Source organism: Scyliorhinus canicula, chromosome 2 (assembly GCF_902713615.1).
Source record: "Scyliorhinus canicula chromosome 2, sScyCan1.1, whole genome shotgun sequence".
NCBI lineage: Eukaryota > Metazoa > Chordata > Chondrichthyes > Carcharhiniformes > Scyliorhinidae > Scyliorhinus > Scyliorhinus canicula.
The window spans coordinates 213,306,245-213,328,010 of NC_052147.1; the positions used below are offsets into that span (position 1 = coordinate 213,306,245).

General features: G+C 46.9%; 1 protein-coding gene across 13 annotated transcripts in view; it reads left to right on the plus strand.

The window, feature by feature from the left end:
• Positions 1 to 21,766, plus strand: part of LOC119961940 (formin-like protein 2) — a 314,356-nt gene that overhangs the window by 170,158 nt on the left and 122,432 nt on the right. For all 13 annotated transcript variants that reach the window (XM_038789533.1, XM_038789532.1, XM_038789536.1 and 10 more), the window contains exons 3-4: positions 9,796 to 9,876; positions 20,863 to 20,939. In XM_038789533.1, the coding sequence (XP_038645461.1) occupies positions 9,796 to 9,876; positions 20,863 to 20,939 (158 nt within the window). The remainder of the gene's footprint in view (positions 1 to 9,795; positions 9,877 to 20,862; positions 20,940 to 21,766) is intronic.

Genomic DNA, 21,766 nt, shown 5'->3' on the forward strand with positions numbered 1-21,766 from the left:
ACATTGCTGTTTTTTTGGCCTCGGGGGGTTTGTCATCTACTGTGAGTCCAGCAGGAAAGGCTACTCTCAGGTCAGGCTGCCATTTTGTCTGATCCACCGCCTCCCCACCCCCCAACAAATCTGGTATGGCCCCCTGGGCCTGATCCCTGACAGTGCCAATCTGGCACCTGGGCACCCTGGCAGTGCCCCTTCACGCCTGGCAATGCCTCCCAGGCACCCTGGCAGTGCAGGGCTGCACTGCCAAGCTGCCCACGTGACATTTCCAGGGTATCCAGGTGGAATCCCAGGCTGCCTGCCCGGCAGTGCCAAGCGCCCCGCCGCTCCGAAGCCGGCTGCTGAATTCTCCGCCGCTGGTTTTCAGGCGGGTGCGGGGATCTCGCCGCGTCGGTCGGGGGCCGTTGGCAGCGCTGCCCCAGCAATTCTCCGGACCCCAATGGGCAGAGCGGCCGCCCGTTTTCGGCCAGTCCCGCCGGCGTGAAATGGACATGGTTCATACCGGCGCAACCTGGCTTGGAGGGCGGTTAGCGGGGTCCTCGGGGAGGCCCGGGGGGGATCTGGCCCCAGGGGGGGCCTCCCACGGTGGCCTGGCCCGCGATCGGGGCCCACCGATCTGCGGGCGGGCCTGTGAGGTGGGGGCACTCTTTCCCTCCGCGCCGGCCTCTGTGAGACTCCATGATGTCCGACGCGGCGAAGAAACCCCCTGCGCATGCGCAGGAAACACACCAGTGGTTTTGCGCATGCGCCAGAACACGCTGGCAGTCCTGCACATCCGCCAACTCGCGCCGGCCGGCGGAGGCCCTTCGGTGCCAACCCCTCCAGTGCCGGCCTAGCTCCTGGAAGTGCGGAGGATTCCGCAACTTCCAGGCGGCCCGACACCGGAGTGATTCACGCCGTTCATGGCGCCGGTATGGGCTGCCCCACCAATTGTGGGAGAATCCCGCCCATTTTCTTAAAAAACTTATGAAGTGAGGAAACCCGAACAGACACCGGAATAATGGCGACTAGGGGATTTTCAGATTTTCACAGTAACTTCATTGCAGTGTTAATGTAAGCCTACTTGTGACAATAAAGATTATTATTATATAATAATTTTGAGAGAAAATAGCATTAAGCACTTAGAAACCGGAAACATCATATTGAATATGAATATGCTATAATGCCAGGCTCCCTTGTAAATGTTTCCATGGCAAAACTGTTTTTCAAATTTATTTTGGCATGTAATAGTATAAAATATGCAATCTTTAACTTTTTCACTTAAAAAACCCTAACGTTTTCAAACAGAAGTAAATAACCACAGGTTGAATATTAAGGCCGAGAAATTGTTTAATTATTTAAACTTAGATGATTTTACGCCACATTAAATGTTGATTTCTTTGTCTCAGTTCAGAATTGCTGCAGCTGTGGAAGATACATTTTGCCTTTAATAACCATAAGCTATAGTCCCATATTACTGCAATCAACACATTCCGCAAATTAGCGTGGAGGATTGGGAGTACTGACAGCAGACAAAACACTGGAACCAATATCATTCTTAATCTTGTAAATGGCACATTTTTCTTTGTTTTGTATACTTGCTATGGTTCTAGCAGTAATAGATAAAAATGCCATTTACTGGATGGTGCAAAATGTTGACAATTGGCTTTTGATTAGGATTTTGATTCCTCAAGAGTATGTACTGTCTTTATCATTCTTACCGAAGCCATAGTTTTACGATCATATTGCGACTGAGGTGAATTACCCAATTTCGATTTGGTTTTATGCATGAGAGGAAATATTGTGTATTGGGAAAAGTTATCCAAAGATCATTGACTAAGCACTGATTCTAACACTTCCATTTTTCATCCCCTTATTAAAGCCATGGTAGGCAATGTCATCTGAGAATGGATCAGCACATAAAACTGAATGTTAAGGGATTGTGTAAAAAGACTTACCAATGGTAATAGTTCTGCTATAATAATAATAGTCTTTCTGAAAATAAGCATGCCATTAAGTTGGTGCTAAAATGTTAGTTGTTGTTCACCTAACGGCATGCAACAGAAAACTGAGACTGCAGAAAGTTACTTCCTACTTTAAAAAAAATAAGCTGCAATTATTTAAAATTATTTCAGGAGTTCCGCAAAACCAGCAATTTTGACTCGATTACAGCTGGAGCTGGAGTAAACCTCTGAGTTTAGTGGTAGTATTCCTGCCTCTGAGACAGACGATGAGGGCCGGGATTCTCCGAGCCTCCGTGGCAAAATCGCATGTGCGGACCCACGGACGGAAGTGCAGGGCAGCGTATCGGCAGCTGGAGCTGCGTGGAGCACTCCGCGCCATGCTGGGCCCCTGTGGGCCACAGAATCGCTGGGCCAGGAGGCCCGCTGACGCTGGCGTGAAACAGTCCGGTGTTTATGATGGCGTCAACACTTAGCTGCCGTTTTTAAGAATCCTGGCTGTGGTTTGAACCCCTGCAAATGGAGACTAAAAGGTCTCTAAATACTGGGTTGACATCTAGGGGGATACTTGGGCAGTGATCACATACTCAGTGATAGTATTCTGCCTCTGAGGCCGAAGGGTTGAGTTCAAGGCACACTCCAGACAACTCCAGTTTGTGGAGACTGAGGGCCGGCTCCGAGTACTTGTTGACATCCAGTGGGGTTGCTTGCATCCTCCTCCCATTGCAAAATATATTTGGGGACCTGTAGATGGACAACTATTCTTCCCTGGTAATTAACTGAAGATTATTGTGTCTGATCATAGAATTTACAGTGCAGAAGGAGGCCATTCGGCCCATCGAGTCTGCACCGGCTCTTGGAAAGAGTACCCTTCCTAAGCCCACACCCCCACCCTCTCCCCATAACCCAGTAACCCCACCCAACACTAAGGGCAATGTTTGACACTAAGGGCAATTTAGCATGGCCAATCCACCTAACCTGCACATCTTTGGACTGTGGGAGGAAACCGGAGCACCCGGAGGAAACCCACACACACATGGGGAGAACATGCAGACTCCGCACAGACAGTGACCCAAGCCGGGAATCAAACCTGGGACCCTGGAGTTGTGAAGCAATTGTGCTAACCACTATGCTACCGTGCTGCCCATTGGACAGAATGATGGTTCATTCGGCTGGAGAGGATTCTTGCATCTGCCACATGTCAATGCGAGAATACTATAAAAAGCAACTACCGGGCGACCCGCTAGCACAGTGGTTAGCACTGTTACTTCACAGCACCAGGGACCGGTGTTCGATTCCCAACTTGGGTCACTGTGCGGAGTCTGCATGTTCTCCCCGCGTCTGCGTGGGTTTACTCCGGGTGCTTCAGTTTCCTCTCACAGTCCAACAATGTGCAGGTTAGGTGGATTGGGCATGCTAAATTGGCCTTAGTGTCCAAAAAGTTAGGTAGGGTTACTGGGTTACGGGGATAGGGTGGATGTGTGGTCTTGGGTAGGGTGATCTTTCTCAGGGCTGATGCAGACTCGATGGGCCGAATGGCCTCCTGCATTGCAGATTCTACTATTTTAACTGGTTAAACACTGAATCTGAAGGAGCACAGAGGTCATCAGCAAGGTAGTGAACTTCCAGTTGGCTAGCTAATATATTACATTCTTATTAAGGGTGTTTAACTAGAAACGTTTATGTTATATTTTAGCTGTTGTCCACATTCTGTGACTTTGTTGGGAAGGGGTCAGGCAAGCAGTTTGGTTCTGGCAATTCACCGATGTCTATTTTAGAATGATTGAATCATGGAATCCTTACAGTGCAGAAGGAGGCCATTTGGTCCATCGAGCAACACCCACCCTCCGAAAGAGCACCCACCAAAGCCGATACCTCCACCCTTTCCCTGTAACCCCACCTAACATTTTGGACTCGAAGGGGCACTTTAGCATGGCCAATCCACCTAACCTGCACATCTTTGGACTGTGGGAGGAATCTAACGCAGCCACTGGGTGAACGTGCAAACTCCACAGTCACCCATGGTCGGAATAGAACCTGGGCCCTGGCGCTGTGAGGCCAAGGCTGGTCACTCTCAACATGAGCTTCACTTCTTGGTCTGCAGTTTGGAGCTTTCATGTTCCAGTGCATAGTGCCATCATACTACCCAAACCTTAATGATTTTGTTTTTTTTAAGCATAAAATAATTTGTGTATTGGTCCTTCCAACAATGCATGCATGGCCTCCAAAACAGGGCCTCAGAACCTCTATGAAATTTCCAATCTGTATCATTTTGGAGAGTTCCATTCTCTTTGCTGCTTTCTACACCTTATCATCAGTTGTCAGATGGTACTCAGTATAAGCACAAGTGTCTTACAGTCATTTCACTGCCATGCCAGTCACCCTTGCTGACTGGGGGAGGAAACCAGCGCACCCAGAGGAAACCCACGCAGACACAGGGAGAATGTGCAGACTCCACACAGACAGTGACACAAGCCGGGAATCGAACCTGGGACCCTGGAGCTGTGAAGCAACTGTGCTCACCACTATGCAACTGTGCCCCCAACAGCATTGGCTGTTTGGTAAAGCTATTCAATTAACCCCACTCCCGTGCTCAATCCCCATAACTGTGTCATTGTTTCCCCATTGAGTATTAACCCAATTATCTTTTGAAAGCTACGACTGAATCTGCTTCGACCACAGATTCAGATGCTGTTCTCCAGATGACAATTTGCTGCATTTCAAAAATAATGCTTCCTTATGCTGCCACTGGCTCTTTTGCCGATCACATTAAATCTGTGTCCTCTGTTTACTGATCCATCTTCCACTTAACTCTATCAAAGGCTGGCAGGATTTTGAACACTCCATCAAATCTGCTGTTAATCCTTTCTCTTTTGGGCAGAATAACCTTAGTTTCTCCAGTCCCTCGAAGTTAATTGAAGTTTTTCTCCCAGGAATCAGCTCTAATACATCTTTTCCTCTGCACTCCCTCTCAGAATTGACCTCTCTAAAGTTTGGTGCCCAGAACTAAATATGCTGGCCTGGACTTTCCCAGCAGTGGAGTGATGGCGCCCATTGCAGATCATTGATGAAAGCTTTCCAGAAAGATCTGGGGACCTCTATAGTGTGGATTTCACAGTTCCTGGGGGCGTCAACTGTAGAGGATCTCCAGTGCCCAGCAACAGTGTTGTCATTGAGCAAGCTAAGCAGTTAATTATAGTAAAATGAAAACAAACTAGGAACTTCTAGAAAAGTGAAATATTACGGATGCTGTAAATTTGAAATAACAATGCTGGATAAACTCAGCAGGTCTGGCAGCATCTGTGGACACAGAAACAAAGTTAAGGTTTTGAGTCCTATGACTGTTCTGCATAAATCATCCTACCTACTTACCGCCTCCCCACCTGACACATGCCACCTCGCTAACAGTCCGACATCCAAACTCCAGTGTGGGCGTTGGCCACCCTCCTTGCTCACCTGTAGGTCCACCCAGTGCGGGGCATGATCCGAGACCGTGATCGCTGAATACTCAGTGTCCACTACCCCCATGAGTAAAGCACTGTTAAAGATGAAAAAGTCGATCCAGGGGTACACTTTATGCACGTGTGAGCAAAAGGGGAACTACTTCACTCTCGGCCGCCCAAATCTCCATGGGTCCACCCCCCTCACCTGCTCCATAAACTCCTTTAGCTTCTTTGCCATTGCTGGCACTCTGCCTGTCCTTGAGCTCGACAGGTCTAGCCTTGGGTCAATGACTGTGTTGAAGTTCCCCCTCCCCCATGACCAACTTATGTGAATTCAGGTCCGGGATCTTCCCCAACATCCTCCTTATGAACTCCACATCATCCCAATTTGGCGCGTACACATTCACTAGCACTACCAGCAGCCCATCCAACTTCCCACTAACCATGATGTAACGGCCTTCCACATCCGAAACTATTCTTCTCGCCTCGGATGACACTCGCTTATTAATCAGGATTACGACACCTCTTGTTTTAGAGTCAAGCCTCAAGTGAAAAACCTGTCCGACCCATCCCTTCCTTAATCTAATCTGATCGGTTACCCTAAGGTGTGGCTCCTGTAACATTGCCACGTCCGCTTTCAATCCCCTCAAATGCGTGAACACGCGTGCCCTCTTAACCGTCCCATTTAGCCCTCCAACGTTCCATGTGATCAGCCTAGTTGGGGAGCCCCCCCCCACAACCCCACCGATCATCAGCCATCACCTTTCTTGGGCCAGTCACCAGCCCAATGCATCCGCAGGCCCAACCCCAGGCAGCCAAAATAGCTTTTCAATAACAAGTCTCACACTTAGTAATTCAATCCCAAGGGTCTTGCCACTTGCAATATGCAACACATGTGAGTTTTGAAACACAATACCTTAAAAGAGAAATGTTTGAGTCCGAGGTGTGTTTTGTTTTTGCAATCGCTTTCCTTAATTCATTCTTTTCCAAAGTACCAGAATTAGCATATAGTGAGTGATAAATAAAACATGAAGATAATAATGACACACTATACATACAACAATATATATGTTATTACATACATCTGTGATAATGTTCAGAGTTAACCAAGGAGTAATCATACATTCCATTGTAAAATCTGTGCCATAAGTTAACCCTGTACACGCAGAAAGCGACTTACTGAAACAGCTTTTGCTATTCATGGATGAAGACTGCATGCATGCCTCTGAGGTAGGAATGTAAATTTGGAGGGATTACGTACAATACAAAAATCACTTGGTCTGTAATAGTACTGTGTAGATTTTTCCTGGCACTAAATCATTATGTGGCTCCTTCAGTGGTTAGTGTTCAGCAAGTAGCTAAACCTAACAGAGCAGAAAATCCCAGATTCAGTCCCTGGCCTGTGATGGGTTGACGGCAGTGGTACAGCATTTAAAATTGATTTCACTGGCTCTGAGTTGGAGAGGAAAGTTTGTTATGATTCATGCTTCTAATTGCTTACATATTCCCCCTGCTTCTTCTGGAAACTACTATGTAGGACAGAATTTGACGTGGTGGCGATGGTGTTAATAACAGCTTGTTGACCTTGGCCATCAATACTTGAGATTTGTGCCCATGAAACTATATAAAATAAAGCACTTGTGTCATCTAATGCTTGGACTCTTAGAGAAAGTTGTGTTGAATGTGCTTTAGTTTGTATTCTGCATTGAGATCACAGATATGTTGTTGGTTCTGGTGTTTTGATTGAGTTTGAAATGCAACAACTTTGTGCTAACTAATAGATAACGATTACAAAATGCTGCCCACTGAGGGCATAAGTCAAGCCTGAGCTTGAGAAATGAAAATATCAAGTTGGTCGGTTGGAACTTGGTAATTTTCATGGGGATTAATGTGCGCTGCATCAAGTTAGTTATAAACATCAGTTTAGGCCTAGATTTACCCCTGTGCATCAGGTGCAGAGAGTTGGGAGAATTCCAGGCTCCATGAACCCGACTTCTAAAAATGTCTGACAAAACATTCCTCGGTGGAGCTGTTCCATGGAAGTCAGGCTCGGTGACTCGAGAACAAGTGTAAAGGATACTGTGTGCAGAAGTGGACTGGGTGGAAGGCCTTTCTCAGTGCTCGGGACTGTGTTGAAGTTTAATGAAAAATTAGAAAAGCATAAAACTGTCCTCCAACCCTTCGCCATCACACCCCCTCAAACTCCCACACAGTCCCGAGGCCCATCCGTACCAGCCTAGCCATTTAATGCCCCTCTGCCAAGGCCTCACTTACCCCCATCCCAACTATGCCCCTCTGTCAACCCCATGGGCGGCATGGTAGCTCAGTGGTTAGCACTGTTGCTTCACAGCGCCAGGGTCCCAGGTTCGATTCCCGGCTTGGGTCACTGTCTGTGCACAGTCTGTTTGTTCTCCCTGTGTCTGCGTGGGTTTCCAACCGGGTGCTCCGGTTTCCTCCCACAAGTCCCGAAAGATGTGCTGCTGTGTAATTTGGACATTTAAATTCTCCCTCTGTGTACCCGAACAGGAGGCGAAATGTGGCGACTAGGGGCTTTTCACAGTAACTTAATTGCAGTGTTAATGTAAACCTACTTGTGACAATAAAGATTATTATTATAGCCCAAATGTCAACCTAGGCCACTCCATCCACCTCTGTGTTCCTTTATAGTCCTTGTGCCAAATTAGTGCCAACTCATGCCACCAATCCCACCCTTTGCCCTTACACCTAACATGTAATTTTAGCCATCCAGTATTCACCATGGACAGACCCCAGGACCAATGCTGAGATTAAATTAAATAAAGTTCCAAGTGTCTATTTTTAAAAAAATGTCTAATTCATAAAACCCCATTTACTACATGTACATTCCTATAACTCCCATTATACCTTACAACAATTAACATTCTCTTAAATTGAATAATCTATTGACCGGAATTCACCATCCATTCACGCTGGTGAGATTCTCCGGCTCGATGGCACATTGGTTAGCACTGCTGCCTCACAGCGCTAGAGACCCAGATTTGATTGTGGCCTCGGATGACTGTGTGGAGTCTGCACTTTCTCCCCATGTTTGCGTGGGTTTCCTCCCACATTTTTCTCCCACAGTCCAAAGATGTGCAGGTTAGGTGGATTGACCATGCAAAATTGCCCCTTAGTGTCCAAAGATGGGCAGGTTCGGGGATTGACCATGATTAATATAAGGGGTCACTGGGATAGGGTGGGGGAGTGGCATAGTTGGAGTACTCATTCGGAGGGTTGGTGCAGTCTTGCTGGGCCGACTGGCCTCCTTCTGCACTGTAGAGTTTCTGTGATTCATGAATGGAGTTTTGGCTGAATGCAAGATTCTCCGGTCTCGCTGGCAGCGGTGTTGGGCTGAACACGGATCAGAGATTCCCGGCCAATAGAAAAACAAGCATTCCAATAGTCCCATTTTAAAGGATCCATGACCACTTGGAGCTGTCAGTCAAACTGAAATGGCAGGTGCCTCACTGTGATAATGAATGATTGTGAAATCAATCATGCAGCACTAATCCAGTAATGGAAGTCCTAAGGCTTATGTCAACAGACAGAGCAAAATAGTAAGCAATCACTTTGTTTAACACTACTAACATGTTTTTCAAAGTACTGAAGGACAGGAGATTTAAATACCGTGACAGTTTCCTTTGATAGTTCATCTTAACACTTTTGACAGTTCTTAAAAGCAAATTACTGCGGATGCTGGAATCTGAAACAAAAGGGAAAATGCTGGAAAATCTCAGCAAGTCTGGCAGCATCTGTAGGGAGAGAAAAGAGCTCACGTTTTGAGTCCGATGACTCTTTGTCAAAGCTCAGTTGTTGTTGACAGTTCCAGTGAGCTTCACAGTTCTAATGAGTTTATGCACTTTTGACATGCGTTCATTCCTTCTTTTAGCATTTCCAAAGGACCCCTGACCTCCCCCAGAGATGTCCCAGGACCATATTGAAGGGTTCCCCATACATCTCCAAAAGGATACCGTGGCTATTCAAACAAATTCACAAAGTTCACATCTGCTCCTGCCAGATCTAAATTGCACTCGTTGGGTTTCATACTCTTCTCACAACAAAATCGCACATGTAGGGAGGCAGCTACTGATTTCTATAGGCAGCTGCCTCCGTGAAATGCGCATGTGTGAATCCCAACCCAGGCCCATTCCTGCTTCTGATCAAATGGTAGTGCCATGATTGAGGGCAGGACTTTATTTGGTCCTCTTCTGCCATTTTCCTCATGATGGCAAGACTTTCTTGTCCCGGTGAAAATCTAGGCCGTAATCTTTTAATAGGGGGGTAGATTTAAGTATGAAGCGCATTAAAAACACAAAGGGACAACTCTTTGAAATTCAGTGATTTCAGATTTAAGTGGTTGGATTACACAAACTAATGTTTGAACTTTTGTCTCAATATAGGAAAGATTTCAAGTGAAAAATCCACCACATACATACATTCTGAAATTGAAAGGTTATCTCGATCCAGCTGTAACCAGAAAGGTAAGCAATACTTACAAATACTAGTGTTACACTACTTTTATTGTTAGTGCCATATCTTTATCAATGAGTTGACCTCTTACTTTTCTATAAACCTTGGAGAGCTATTGTTTCATTCAAGTTCATATTTTTATCTTGTCTTACTGTTAGTTTAGATTCTTGCAGTCACCCTGTATCGTACTCTAATTATTATAATTACAACCTCCAACAGTTTGTCTTGTACAAAAGAAATATGGCTAATATTACCAAAAGAAACATAATTAATTGTCTTGTTTTCTTGACACTAATTATCAATGTACCCCCAGTTTTGAGTAAGAACAGGCATTTTAGGTTTATTATCACATTGCACAGTCCATGTTGACACAGGGCAGCTGATTACCTTTTGGCTGTTGTGGTGAAGAAGAAGGTGACAGTTCAGCTCAATGGTGTATTGCTAAACCACTTACTAGGTGGCTGTTTTCGGCATGTGTTTGTGAGAATGAAAGATGTCAATTTCCTGTTATAGAAGGAAATGGCCTTTTACGAAAGTAGTTTGGGTCAAATTAGCTTTTTGGTGGGAAGAGTGAAAATCACAAAACTAATTGTAATGTAAAGGCAAAGGCAGCGACCACTTTGCAGACTGTCCTATGACCATAGGTGCGAGTTAAGATTGTATTTTGCTTTCTACATCTCCTCTAAACCTTGCCCCATAGGTTTAAGGTGCGAGGGGCAAGGTTTAGAGGAGATGTACAAGGCAAGTTTTTTTACACAAACAGTAGTGGATGCCTGGAACTCGCTGCCGGAGGAGATGTTGGAAGCAGGGACGATAGTGACATTTAAGGGGCATCTTGACAAATACATGAATAGGATGGGAATTGAGGGATACTGACCCAGGAAGTGTAGAAGATTTTAGTTTAGACGTAACCCGGCTGGTGGAACAAACGGAGGGGGACTTTAAAAGATGGGATATGCTCCTGCTATTGCTGGCGGGGAGGGTACAGACCGTGAAAATGATGGTGCTCCCCAGATTTTTGTTTGTCTTCCAGTGACTCCCCATCTTCATCCCCAAGGCCTTTTTCAAGCGGGTAAACAAGATTATTTCAGGCTTTGTATGGGCAAATAAAACCCCACGGGTGAAGAAAATGTTGTTGGAGCGCAGTCGGGGGGGGGGGGGGGTTTGGCGCTGCCGAACTACTACTGGGCGGCGAATATAGCGATGATTAGGAAGTGGGTAATTGGGGAGGGGTCGGCATGGGAGCGGATGGAGGCAGCATCATGCAAAGGCACCAGTTTGGGAGCACTGGAGCAATAACCACAGGTTCGCGCCGGACAGGATAGATGCCGGGTTCTGAAGTTGGCAGAGAGAAGGAATTAGACGGGAGATCTATTGATAGACGGGAGTTTTCCCAGTCTGAAGGCGTGGAGAACAAGTTCAAGCTGCCGCCGGGGAACGGTTTCAAATATTTACAAGTCCGGGACTTTCTTAGGAAACAGGGGTTGGCTTTCCCGCTGATCCCGTCGGGGGATACAGGAAAGAGTAGTGTCCGGTACCTGGGTGGGGGAGGGGAAAGTGTTGGATATCTATCAAGAATCGTTGGAGGCGGAGGAGACCCCAGTGGAGGAACTGAAGGGCAAGTGGGAGGAGGAGCTAGGTGGGAAGTAAGAGGCGGGTCTGTGGGCGGATGCCCTAAGCAGGGTTAATTCCTCCTCATCATGTGCCAGGCTCATTCTAATACAGTTTAAGGTGGTACACCGGGCACACATGACGGCGGGGAGGATGAGCAAGTTTTTCGGGGTAGAAGATAGATGCGCAAGGTGTGCGGGAAGCCCAACAAACCATGTCCACATGTTCTGGGCATGCCCGAAGCTTGGTGGATTCTGGCAGGGGTTTGCCAAGGCAATGTCCAAGGTGCTAGGTACATGGATGGTGCCGAGTCCAGAGATAGCTATCTTTGGAGTGTCAGAAGACCCGGGAGTTCAGGGAGTGAAAGAGGCCAACGTTTTGGCCTTTGCCGCCCTGGTAGCCCGGAGATGGATCCTTTTAATGTGGAGGGACTCGAAGCCCCCAAGTGTGGAGGTTTGGGTCAGTGACGTGGCTGGGTTTCTCAAGCTGGAGAAAATAAAGTTTGCCTTGAGGGGGTCAATGCTGGGGTTCTCCCGGAGGTGGCAGCCGTTCATCGACTTTCTCGGGGAAAATTAAAATGTCAGCAGAAGCAGCATTCTGAAGGGGGCGGGCGCGGGTAGATGCAATATGGTTATGGGATGTACAGAAGGGGTTGGGTGGGAAATGTCTAGTTTACCATGTTGACATTTATGTTATTATTGTTTTGTTTGTTATTGTGATAAAAATTTTGCAAATGCTTCAATAAAAATATTCCAAAAAAAAGATTTTAGTTTAGACAGGCAGCATGGTCAGCACAGGCTTGGAGGGCCGAAGGGCCTGTTCCTATGCTGTACTTTTCTTTGTTCTTTGTTCTTTGTTGTTCTCTGGCTGGAGTGCAGGAGAAACAAAAGTATGCTCTGGAGAGAGGGCAGCGGCCAGCATCTAGCATCCACAGTGAAAATCCTGTACTTAAACTGCAGTACCTCAGGATTTGTTGGAAGATTTCCAAAGGCACAATGAATACTGGAAAAGCTCCATGTATATAGCTTTTTCTTTCTCCCACACACTCCAGCAAGAGAGACCATATGAAAACAATAAAGCTGGAATTAGCAGTGGGGTGTGAGATTGCCATTTTTGAAGTGGGAGGATGCAAGATTGTCAGTTCAGATGCAAAACCCCGACTCACTAGTCTGATTTAGTGGGATGGCCTTGGTACATCAAATCCTGCAATTTATTTTCCCACTATAAAGCATTGGAAAATTAATCTCAATTTATATATTTTAAAAGATCAAAACAGGACATCACTATGGACACTGAAACGTTCACTACCTAAAATTGCTAATGGACAAGCCGAAGTCACCAAGTTAATTGAAATAATCAGCATCGGAATATTGAAAATAAAATGTTGTTGTTTTCTGAAGCAAAAGCAGTAGTCCCATGAACTCACTATGATTCTAAAAATATTTTATTTGGTCAGCACAGATGTTCTTGCATCCTGTGCGGATTTTGTCAGCAGTTTTTTTGCAGCATAGTCTAATGAGAGAAATGCACTAAACAATTTCTTCCAGCTTGAATAATCCTGGCTTTAGATCTTCCTGATTTTTAAATGTGCCTCCAGTTTAAATGAAGAGGCTGGCACATTCTATCAGCCAACCAGACAGTGGCAAGACACAGAGCATGTAACAAAGTGTAGATATTTTCTTTTCACCTCATATATAAATGGGGGTGAGTTTCATATTATATAGTTCCATAGCAACAGTGAATGCTGCCAAGAATTTAACACTTGCAGAAACCTTTAACAAAACACATACGTTGTGGACTTTCAACATTTCTATTATGTAGTGAAAATAAATCCCACAAAAACTCAACTTTTAGTACTCGTAGTGTGAACTGAAAGCACATCAAAAGCATTCTATATGCTGGGCTACATTATATGTTTCAATGAGGATGATTTAAAATGTTATATCCGTACAGTGTACAGCAAACTGCCCACATGAAAAGATAACAGACAAAACTGTGTGGAAATATTGAGGTTAATAAAATAGCTTTGACTCTGGAAGAAATGTACCCTGAATTTTGAAGACGAATGCCACTTCTATGGAAATTATAAGCTATCAAAAGAATTCCCAGGGTGGTATCTGGTGGAAGGCAAAGCTATTTAAATGTGCTGTTAGTAGTGTGTACAGTCTTTACAAGTATGGTGGAAGGTACTTGACCATACTTTTGATCCAATATTCCCATATGTAATCCAAAAATAGACCTCACCTTTTACGTTTTTGCAAACTACTGTAATTAAATATTGAGCATATTTCGCTAATTGTTTCAGTAGAAATATTGTTTGGAAATCAGAAATGAAGATGTGTGACAGTCAGTTGGAATCCATTGTCTAATCCTAATGGGGTTAGAATGGATACTGAAGATGATTAATTTATTTAGTTATATTTGAGTCTTGGACATTCAACTATTACATAGAATTTCAAATAAAGGGTTTTGAATTTTGCGTTTTCAGAGTTACAATGGATATGTTTAACTATTTTGTTTGCACAGTGAATACCACTGTTTAATATTGCTCCTGTTCTCATTGTCAACTTTTCTTCACTCTTTTCCCATCTTCAAAATTAGAGATGTTTTGAAAAAGACTGAATCATAGAATTTACAGTGCTAAAGGAGGCCATTCGGCCCATTGAGCTTCCACCAGCCCTTGGAAAGAGCACCCGACTTAAGCCCACGCCTCCACCCTATCCCAGTAATCCCCCCCCCCCACCTTTGGACACTAGGGAGCAATTTAGCATGGTCAATCCACCCAACCTGCAAATCTTTTGACTGTGGGAGGGAACCGGAGCACCCAGAGGAAACCCACGCAGACATGGGGAGAAAGAGCAAACTCCACATAGACAGTCACCTGAGGACGGAATTGAACTCAGGTCCCTGGAGTTGTGAAGCAGCAGTGCTAATGTGGTGATATGAGTGGGAGAACTGCTATTGGTGCAGAGCATTGGTTTCCCATTGGCTCTGGCTGGTCATGTGCCTCTCGTCTGATTGGCTGGGACTAGTCATGTGACTGTTAACCAATTGGTCGAGAGGCAAGTAGACCCTGCCTCCGAGGCGGGGTATAAGTACCCAGGTTTCCCGGCGGTCGGCCTTTCTCTGTAGTCGACCACCGGGCTAACAACTAGCTGATTAAAGCCACAGTTTGGATCTTCATCGTGTTTCGCGTCCAATTGATGGTACATCAGCTAACCACTGTGCCGCCCTGAAGTAATATAAATAAAAGTTTATTGTCAGGAAGAGGCAATTTGTTAACATTATCTTTTTTAAAACTAGTCCTAAGAAAATATAGTGAATCTGATCAGTTAATGTCTTTATTCATATTTAAGATAAACTTCCTTTGAGGAAGTTTCTGAAAGCACGGAAGAAGATTGCAGACAATAGGAGAGAGCATAGGATCATATCTTCCAGATCTATATGATAAATTCCATACTTCCCAACAGGATCTTTTTTTTTGCATTTTCCAGATTCCGTACATCCTCTGGGACCCAACTGTGCTGTCTAAAATCCAATTTGACCGTGTGACAGTTGATCCTCCACGCATGTGACAACTGATCCTCCGCGCTTCAGAACCCTTACTCAGAAGAATTTTTCTCCTCTACTTAATATCCTCAAAGTTATCAGTTCACTCTGAATGCCTTCTATAAATCTGAGGAATAGGACCTAGGTTACCCGTTTCTTCACAAACAGTGGATAGAGGCACATAGAGGCACATGCTTTCAAATTATAGTTGAGGGAGTGGCCTGTTCTGTGCTGTACTGTTCTATGTTCTATGTTCTGGAAACTTTACTTGCTGTCAGGTAAATGTGAGCAGGACTGTGGTCTTAAGGGTACCAAAGCCAATCACTGCTAGGTGCCAAACGGTGCGTCAAGCCAGTGGTTTGGTACGATCCATCGTGACCTGATCCTGGTGACCAGGAATCCTCACGACTCTGACAACAAATAATCCCATCCAAAGGACAAATTTCTGCACCTGAGTCAGGAAAATTCCCAACACCCCAAACCAGACGCTGGAGAAACTTCCCCAAAAGGTCAAATTTTCGTCGGCAGGGTCCTAACTGGAGTCAGGCCTGCTGTCCCTGGAAACAGTGTGGAGACAGCGAGAAGAGCTGCCAAGTCACCGCAAATGCCAAGGTGGGCTGGCTAAAAGGCCTGCCTCCACGCTTTTGAATATGCTCCGCCGTACAATGCGATCATGGCTAATCTAGGGTTTCAACTGCCACCTCCCCATATCTCTTGATTCCTGAGAGACCAAACATTTGCTTATCCCAACCTTGAATGTATTCAACAATTGAGCATCCACAACCTTCTGGGGTAGGGAATTCCAAAGATTGACAACCTTTGAGTAAAATAATTTCTCCTCATCTCATCCTAAATGATAGACTCCTTATCCTGGATTGGTGTCCCCGTTTTTAGATCCGTCGAAGAGCAGAAACAATCTCTCAGCATCCACCCTATCGAACCTCTTCAGAACCTTTTATGTTTCAATGAGATCACCTCCCATTCCTCTAAACTCCAAAAAAACATTGCTTATTGTCACAAGTAGGCTTCAAATAAAGCTACTGTGAAAAGCCCCTAGTCGCCACATTCCACCGCCTGTTCGGGGAGGCTGGTACGGGAATTGAACCGTGCTGCTGGCCTGCCTTGGTCAGCTTTAAAAGCCAGCGATTTAGCCCAGTGTGCTAAACCAGCCCCTTGCGTGCTAAACCAGCCCCTTATGGCTTATCCAGAGAATATGGGCGGGATTCTCCGTCGGCGGGATTCTCCGTTTTGCTGGCACCCGCGGGTTTCCCGAGGGCGTGGGGCTGCCCCACAATGGGAAACCCCATTGATTGGCCGGCGTAACGGAGAATCCCGTCGGCGGGGCGAGGCAGAAATGTGGCGCGGCGGGGCGGAGAATCCAGCCCCATAACTCCAAATTACTCAGCCTCTGCATGTATACCCTTTCTTAAGTGGAGTGGACTCGATGGGCCGAATGGCCTTACTTCCGCTCCTATGTCTTATGGTCTTATGGTCTTAAAATGTGGAGACCAAAAACACATGGAATTCTCCAGCTGTTGTCTCACCAAAACCCTGGGCAATTGTAGCAGGACTTCTGTAATCCCCTTGCAATAAAGGCAATAAAGGCAATTGTGGTATTTGCTTTCCACATTGCTTGCTAAACCTGTATGAGCACACACAAGTCTCTTTTAGCACCAACACTTGATTCTTACCTTTTAAAAAATATTCTTAGAATCAAAGTGAATAACTTCACACTTCCCCACATGATACTCCATCCATCAACTTGTTGCCATTCACTTAAACTGGCTATATCTCTTCACAACTTTCTGTGTCCTCCCCATCGCTGACCTTTCCACCTCAACAAACTTAAATGCATTACCTTCTGTCCCTTCACCCAAGTAATTAATATAGGGTGCAATTCAATGAAAACAAAAAGAATGCTGATTTGGGTGCGAATAGCGGGGTGTTTCTCGCAGCCCGCAGCGCCGTGAACGACCCCACTATTAAATGGGACTCTGTTTCCAGGGATGGCAGAGAGCAGGGATCGAGAAGATGGGAGATATGTTTATAGAGGGGAGCTTTCCCAGTCTGAGTAAGTTGGAGGCGAAATTTGAATTGACGGGAGGGAATGAGTTTATGTACCTGCAGGCGCGGGACTTCCTACGCAGACAGGTCTCAACCTTCCCGCTGCTACCACCAAGGGGGATACAGGACAGGGTAGTTTCCAGAATGTGAGTGGGAGAGGGGAGGGTTTCGGACATTTACAAGGAACTCATGGGGTCAGAGAAAACGCAGACTGAGGAGCTGAAACACAAATGGGAAGAGGAATTAAGAGGAGAGATAGAGGATGGTCTCTGGGCGGATGTATTGAGTAGAGTCAACGCGCCCACAACATGAGCTAGGCTCAGCCTGATATAGTTTAAGGTCGTTCACCGGGCTCACATGACAGTGGCCCGGATGACCAGGTTCTTTGAGGTAGAAGACAGGTGCGTAAGGTGTGCGGGAGGACCAGCGAACCATATCCCTATGTTCTGGGCATGCCCGAAGTTTAGGGGATTCTGGCAGGGGTTTGCGGATGTCATGTCCAAGGTGTTGAAAACAAGGGTGGCACTGAGTCCAGAGGTGGCGATTTTCGGAGTGTCGAAAGACCCGGGAATCCAGGAGGAGAAAGAGGCAGACGTTCTGGCCTTTGCCTCCCTGGTAGCCTGGAGACGATAATTATTAGCTTGGGGGGACTCGAAGCTCCTAAAGTCGGAGACCTGGCTAACTGACATGGCTAGCTTTCTCTGTCTGGGAAAAATCAATTTCGCCCTGAGAGGGTCAATGTTAGGGTTCGTCCGGAGGTGGCAGCTGTTCGTCGACTTCTTTGGGGAAATGTAACTGTCAGCAGTTGGAATTTAGTTTAGTTTAGAGTAGGGTGTTAGCAAAGGTGGGACCTGTGAGGGAGGAAGATGGCTTTTGCACTATGTTTATATTTGTATGTACGCGGGGCGGAATTCTCCCACCCCCTGCCGGGTCGGTGAGTTGCCAGCAGGCCACGCGAATTGCGCCACGCCGTCCTAATGTCGGAGCCGGAGTGGTCGGCGCGGTGCCGGTTGGAGTACTGGCAGACTCTCCGGCATGGGCCGGCACGCCGATTCGCTGGCCCGGGTGGGCTGAGCGGACGTCACCAAAAGGCCGAGTCCCGCCGGCGCCGTTCTGACATCCTCTGAGCGGGCGGGACCTCGCCGTTGAAGGGTCCTTGGGGCGAGGGGGGGTCCGACCCCGAGGGGGGCCTCCGTATTGGCCTGGCCCACGATCGGGGCCCACCGATCGGTGGGCCGGCCGCTCTGTTGGGGGGCCTCCTTTCCTCCGCGCCAGCTCCTGTAGCCCTGCGCCATTTGGCGCGGGGAAGAAGGCCACTGCGCATGCGCTAGTTGGGGCCGGGCCAACTGCGCCTGCTGGGACCCCGTGGCGCTGGGTTCACGCAGGGATTGGCAGCTGGAGCGACGTGGGCCATGCTACCCCATTGTGGCCCAGGGAATCGGGTCTCGGAACGGGTGCCAACGCCAGAGTAAAACACTCCCGTTTTTAGGCTGGCGTTGGCACTTTGTCGCCCGATGGGAGAATCCTGCCCACTGTTTCTTCTGTTGTTGTTATAAACCATAAATACCTCAGTAAAATGTTCATTTAAAAAAATGGGACTCTTTTTAAATTCTTTTTTGAGGGGGGGTGGGCCTCTTCAGGGAGAGCCATCCGATGCTGCACTTGCTCGTCAGTGCAGGAAGAGATCGGGTAGCGGTTTTAAATGCCTCCCCAATCTCTCATCCCCCCCCACCAAAGCCTTTGGACCCCCCTCTCCAACTTGCCAACTTACCCATTGGGGGGGTCCACGAGCGCCCCCCTCACCTCACCTCACCTCATAAGGGCAGGACACCCTGGGCCGATTCCTCACCATGGGCAACCTGGCACCCAGGCACTGCCAGCTTGGCACCCTGGCAGTGCCCCACTCAGCCTGGCAGTACCATATGGGCACCCTGGCAGTGGGGGGGGGGGGGAGACGACAGAATTGCATTGCTGGGAGGAAGGGGGCCAACTGTCGGACCTCGCCGTTGGGTCACCTGCTCAAAATAGTGACCCGATAGCAGGATTTCCTTGGGAATCCGTCACATAAATTTGCAAATCTAAGAACTGTGACTGATTTGTGCTCCCAGTGTGAATGCAAATAAGGAGCGATTCAGCTCCGGTGGGAGAACATGTGCCTGGATTCTCCGTTGCAGCGGCTAAGTGCCGGCTCGACCGGAGGATTTGCAGGAGGTTTGCAATGAAAAGACCGGCGGCGATCCTCGCCGATTCCAGGACTGGTGAGGAGGTAGCAGTGATGCCAGGTGAAACCCCCGCCTCCCGCGCCAGAAACGGCCAGAGGATGGCCGGGTTCCGGGCCATGCATGCACACGGTTGACGACCTACAGCGGTTGCGCCATGCAACATGGTGGCGGACGTGTGCAGATCTGATCCGCCGTCCACGACTCCACAGGCCACCCCCTGGCCATCCCCCACCAGTCCCCCCACCTCTTGCAGAAGCCTCCCTGGCCAGTGGCATGGATCCTGTCCGAGTGTGGTGGCGCTGGGCACAGTCCAGAGCCGCCATGCCACATTCCCGACCGCTGAGACCACACGTGTCTTGCGCAGTTGGGAACTCAGCCCATTGGGGGTGGAGCATCATGGGAGGGCCGGCCGCGCAACACGATTATGCCATTTCTAAGGGTGGGGAGCATGGCTGACTGGCGTCAAACCGCCACCGCCCCTGATTTGGGCGTCGGAGTCAATTCTCCGCCAGATTGCCGATTACGATATCGGCGTCGGGCAACGGAGAATCCTGCTCGTGGTCTCCCAAACGGAGAATCCTGCTTCTTTTCTTCACATTAACTTCTGGTGTTAACAATCCAAAAGGAATCCTGACCTCTCCAAAGAACTCTGGTTGGTTTAGATCTTTTCCCCTAATGTCTAAATCCCATGAGTTGTGTTTTGGAAATCCCGGTTACAAAAATTGCTTCTGATTGAAGGCAGCTGCACTTTTAAATGTGCTGTTGCCTCTGTGTGCAATACCTCCTACCCCTTGCTCCCCCCACGCCCGCTCAGTGGGTAGGTGCTGGGTTCCGGGGTGGTACTTCCAGAATTGGGGCTCTGGCTCCATCTTGGCTGAGGCATGAAGTCCTTCTGACTCAGTGGAAATTTGGGCCTAAGTGTGAAGCCCCTCAAAGTGTGTGCCAGCAATGACTTTTTGCGTGGAAAGCCACTGTGGTCTTCTACTTTGACCTGAGAAAGCATATTCAATAAAATAAAGCAGGGTGGGGATTGGGGAAGAAAAATTAATTTTTTCACAACACATTTTGACTGTTTGTCAGTATGGCCTTGATAGCCATCAGGTTCCTACACAGAACCTTGTCCCTCTCCACCTAAATTTACACCATGTCACTGCGTTCCTTTGACATACATAGAATGCGAAACAAAGAGAGTGCAAGACCTTCTTCATTCTTGGCATAACTTACACCCTCCAGGGACGACAATACCAACCATCTGTCTCTGTAGACCCTGCAAGGATGTAGTTTTCTTCTTGTGTTAAGTGATTAAAATAGTTTCATTCTTTGCACAATAGTGTAGGTACTTTATATAGGAGCAGCAACAGATGACCGCGTATGGTTCAACCTATCAGTAACATCATACCTTGTTTTATGTTCGACACATTTTCTCGTTGCTATGATGTGTGTCGGATTCATAAATTCGGCAACTGAACACCCTGCAAGGTAAGTTATCTATTATAGTTTTTAATTGATGATCCACTGTCATCCTAAATGTTTTCAATTAAATATTTGCAGAAGTTCAGAAGAAGAGTGCAAGAATCAACACAAGTACTGCGCGAACTGGAGATTTCTCTGAGGACAAACTATATTGGGTAAGTTTGAACATTTTGCAGGAGGGTCATTCTCTGTCAATTCACCTAGTGAATAAGATTGGATTATGCTTTTCATAGATCTCAGTACATATAATAAAACATACACCTAAACTGTTCTTTGTTCCTTGTTAGCAAATGAAACTAATTACTTTGAACCTGTTAGGAACTAACTGATGCCTTTGCAGCAGAGCACAGACTTAGATGGATGTCCAATATTCCAAATATTGAATTCCCAGTCTACATTTTACAACAGTGCTTATAAAATCCCTGTCAGAAGGAACAGAAAATTGGAGAGAGAATCCGTCCTAGGTGAATTTCACATAACAGGGAGCAGGTCTTCTGTCCATTTCCATGATGCGTTTTCTCAAATCAAATAAGTGCTCAACAACTGGCTTGTAATGCAGAGCAATGCCAGCAGCGCGGGTTCAATTCCCGTACCAGCCTCCCCGAACAGGCGCCGGAATGTGGCAACCAGGGGCTTTTCACAGTAACTTCATTGAAGCCTACTTGTGACAATAAGCGATTATTAGAATATTATTATTATAACTAAGTGGAATAAAAGAAGAGAACATACATTAAGCTCAGAAAGGATCCAAAAGAATGTCCAAAAGAATGTGAATTTCAAATTTCAGTGCTTAGGCATTCCGGAGACGAATGTAATTTGAAAGCTGACAGCGGTTCTTCTGCCTGCAGGCAAACAACAGAAAGACTCTTTTGTAGTCTTGGGAGTTGCACAAATGCATGAGAAGCTGTTGATGGCAGGAAGGGGGAGAACTGATTAGGATGAGATGAAACGGTGCACAGAGCACAGAAACTAGATAGCCATT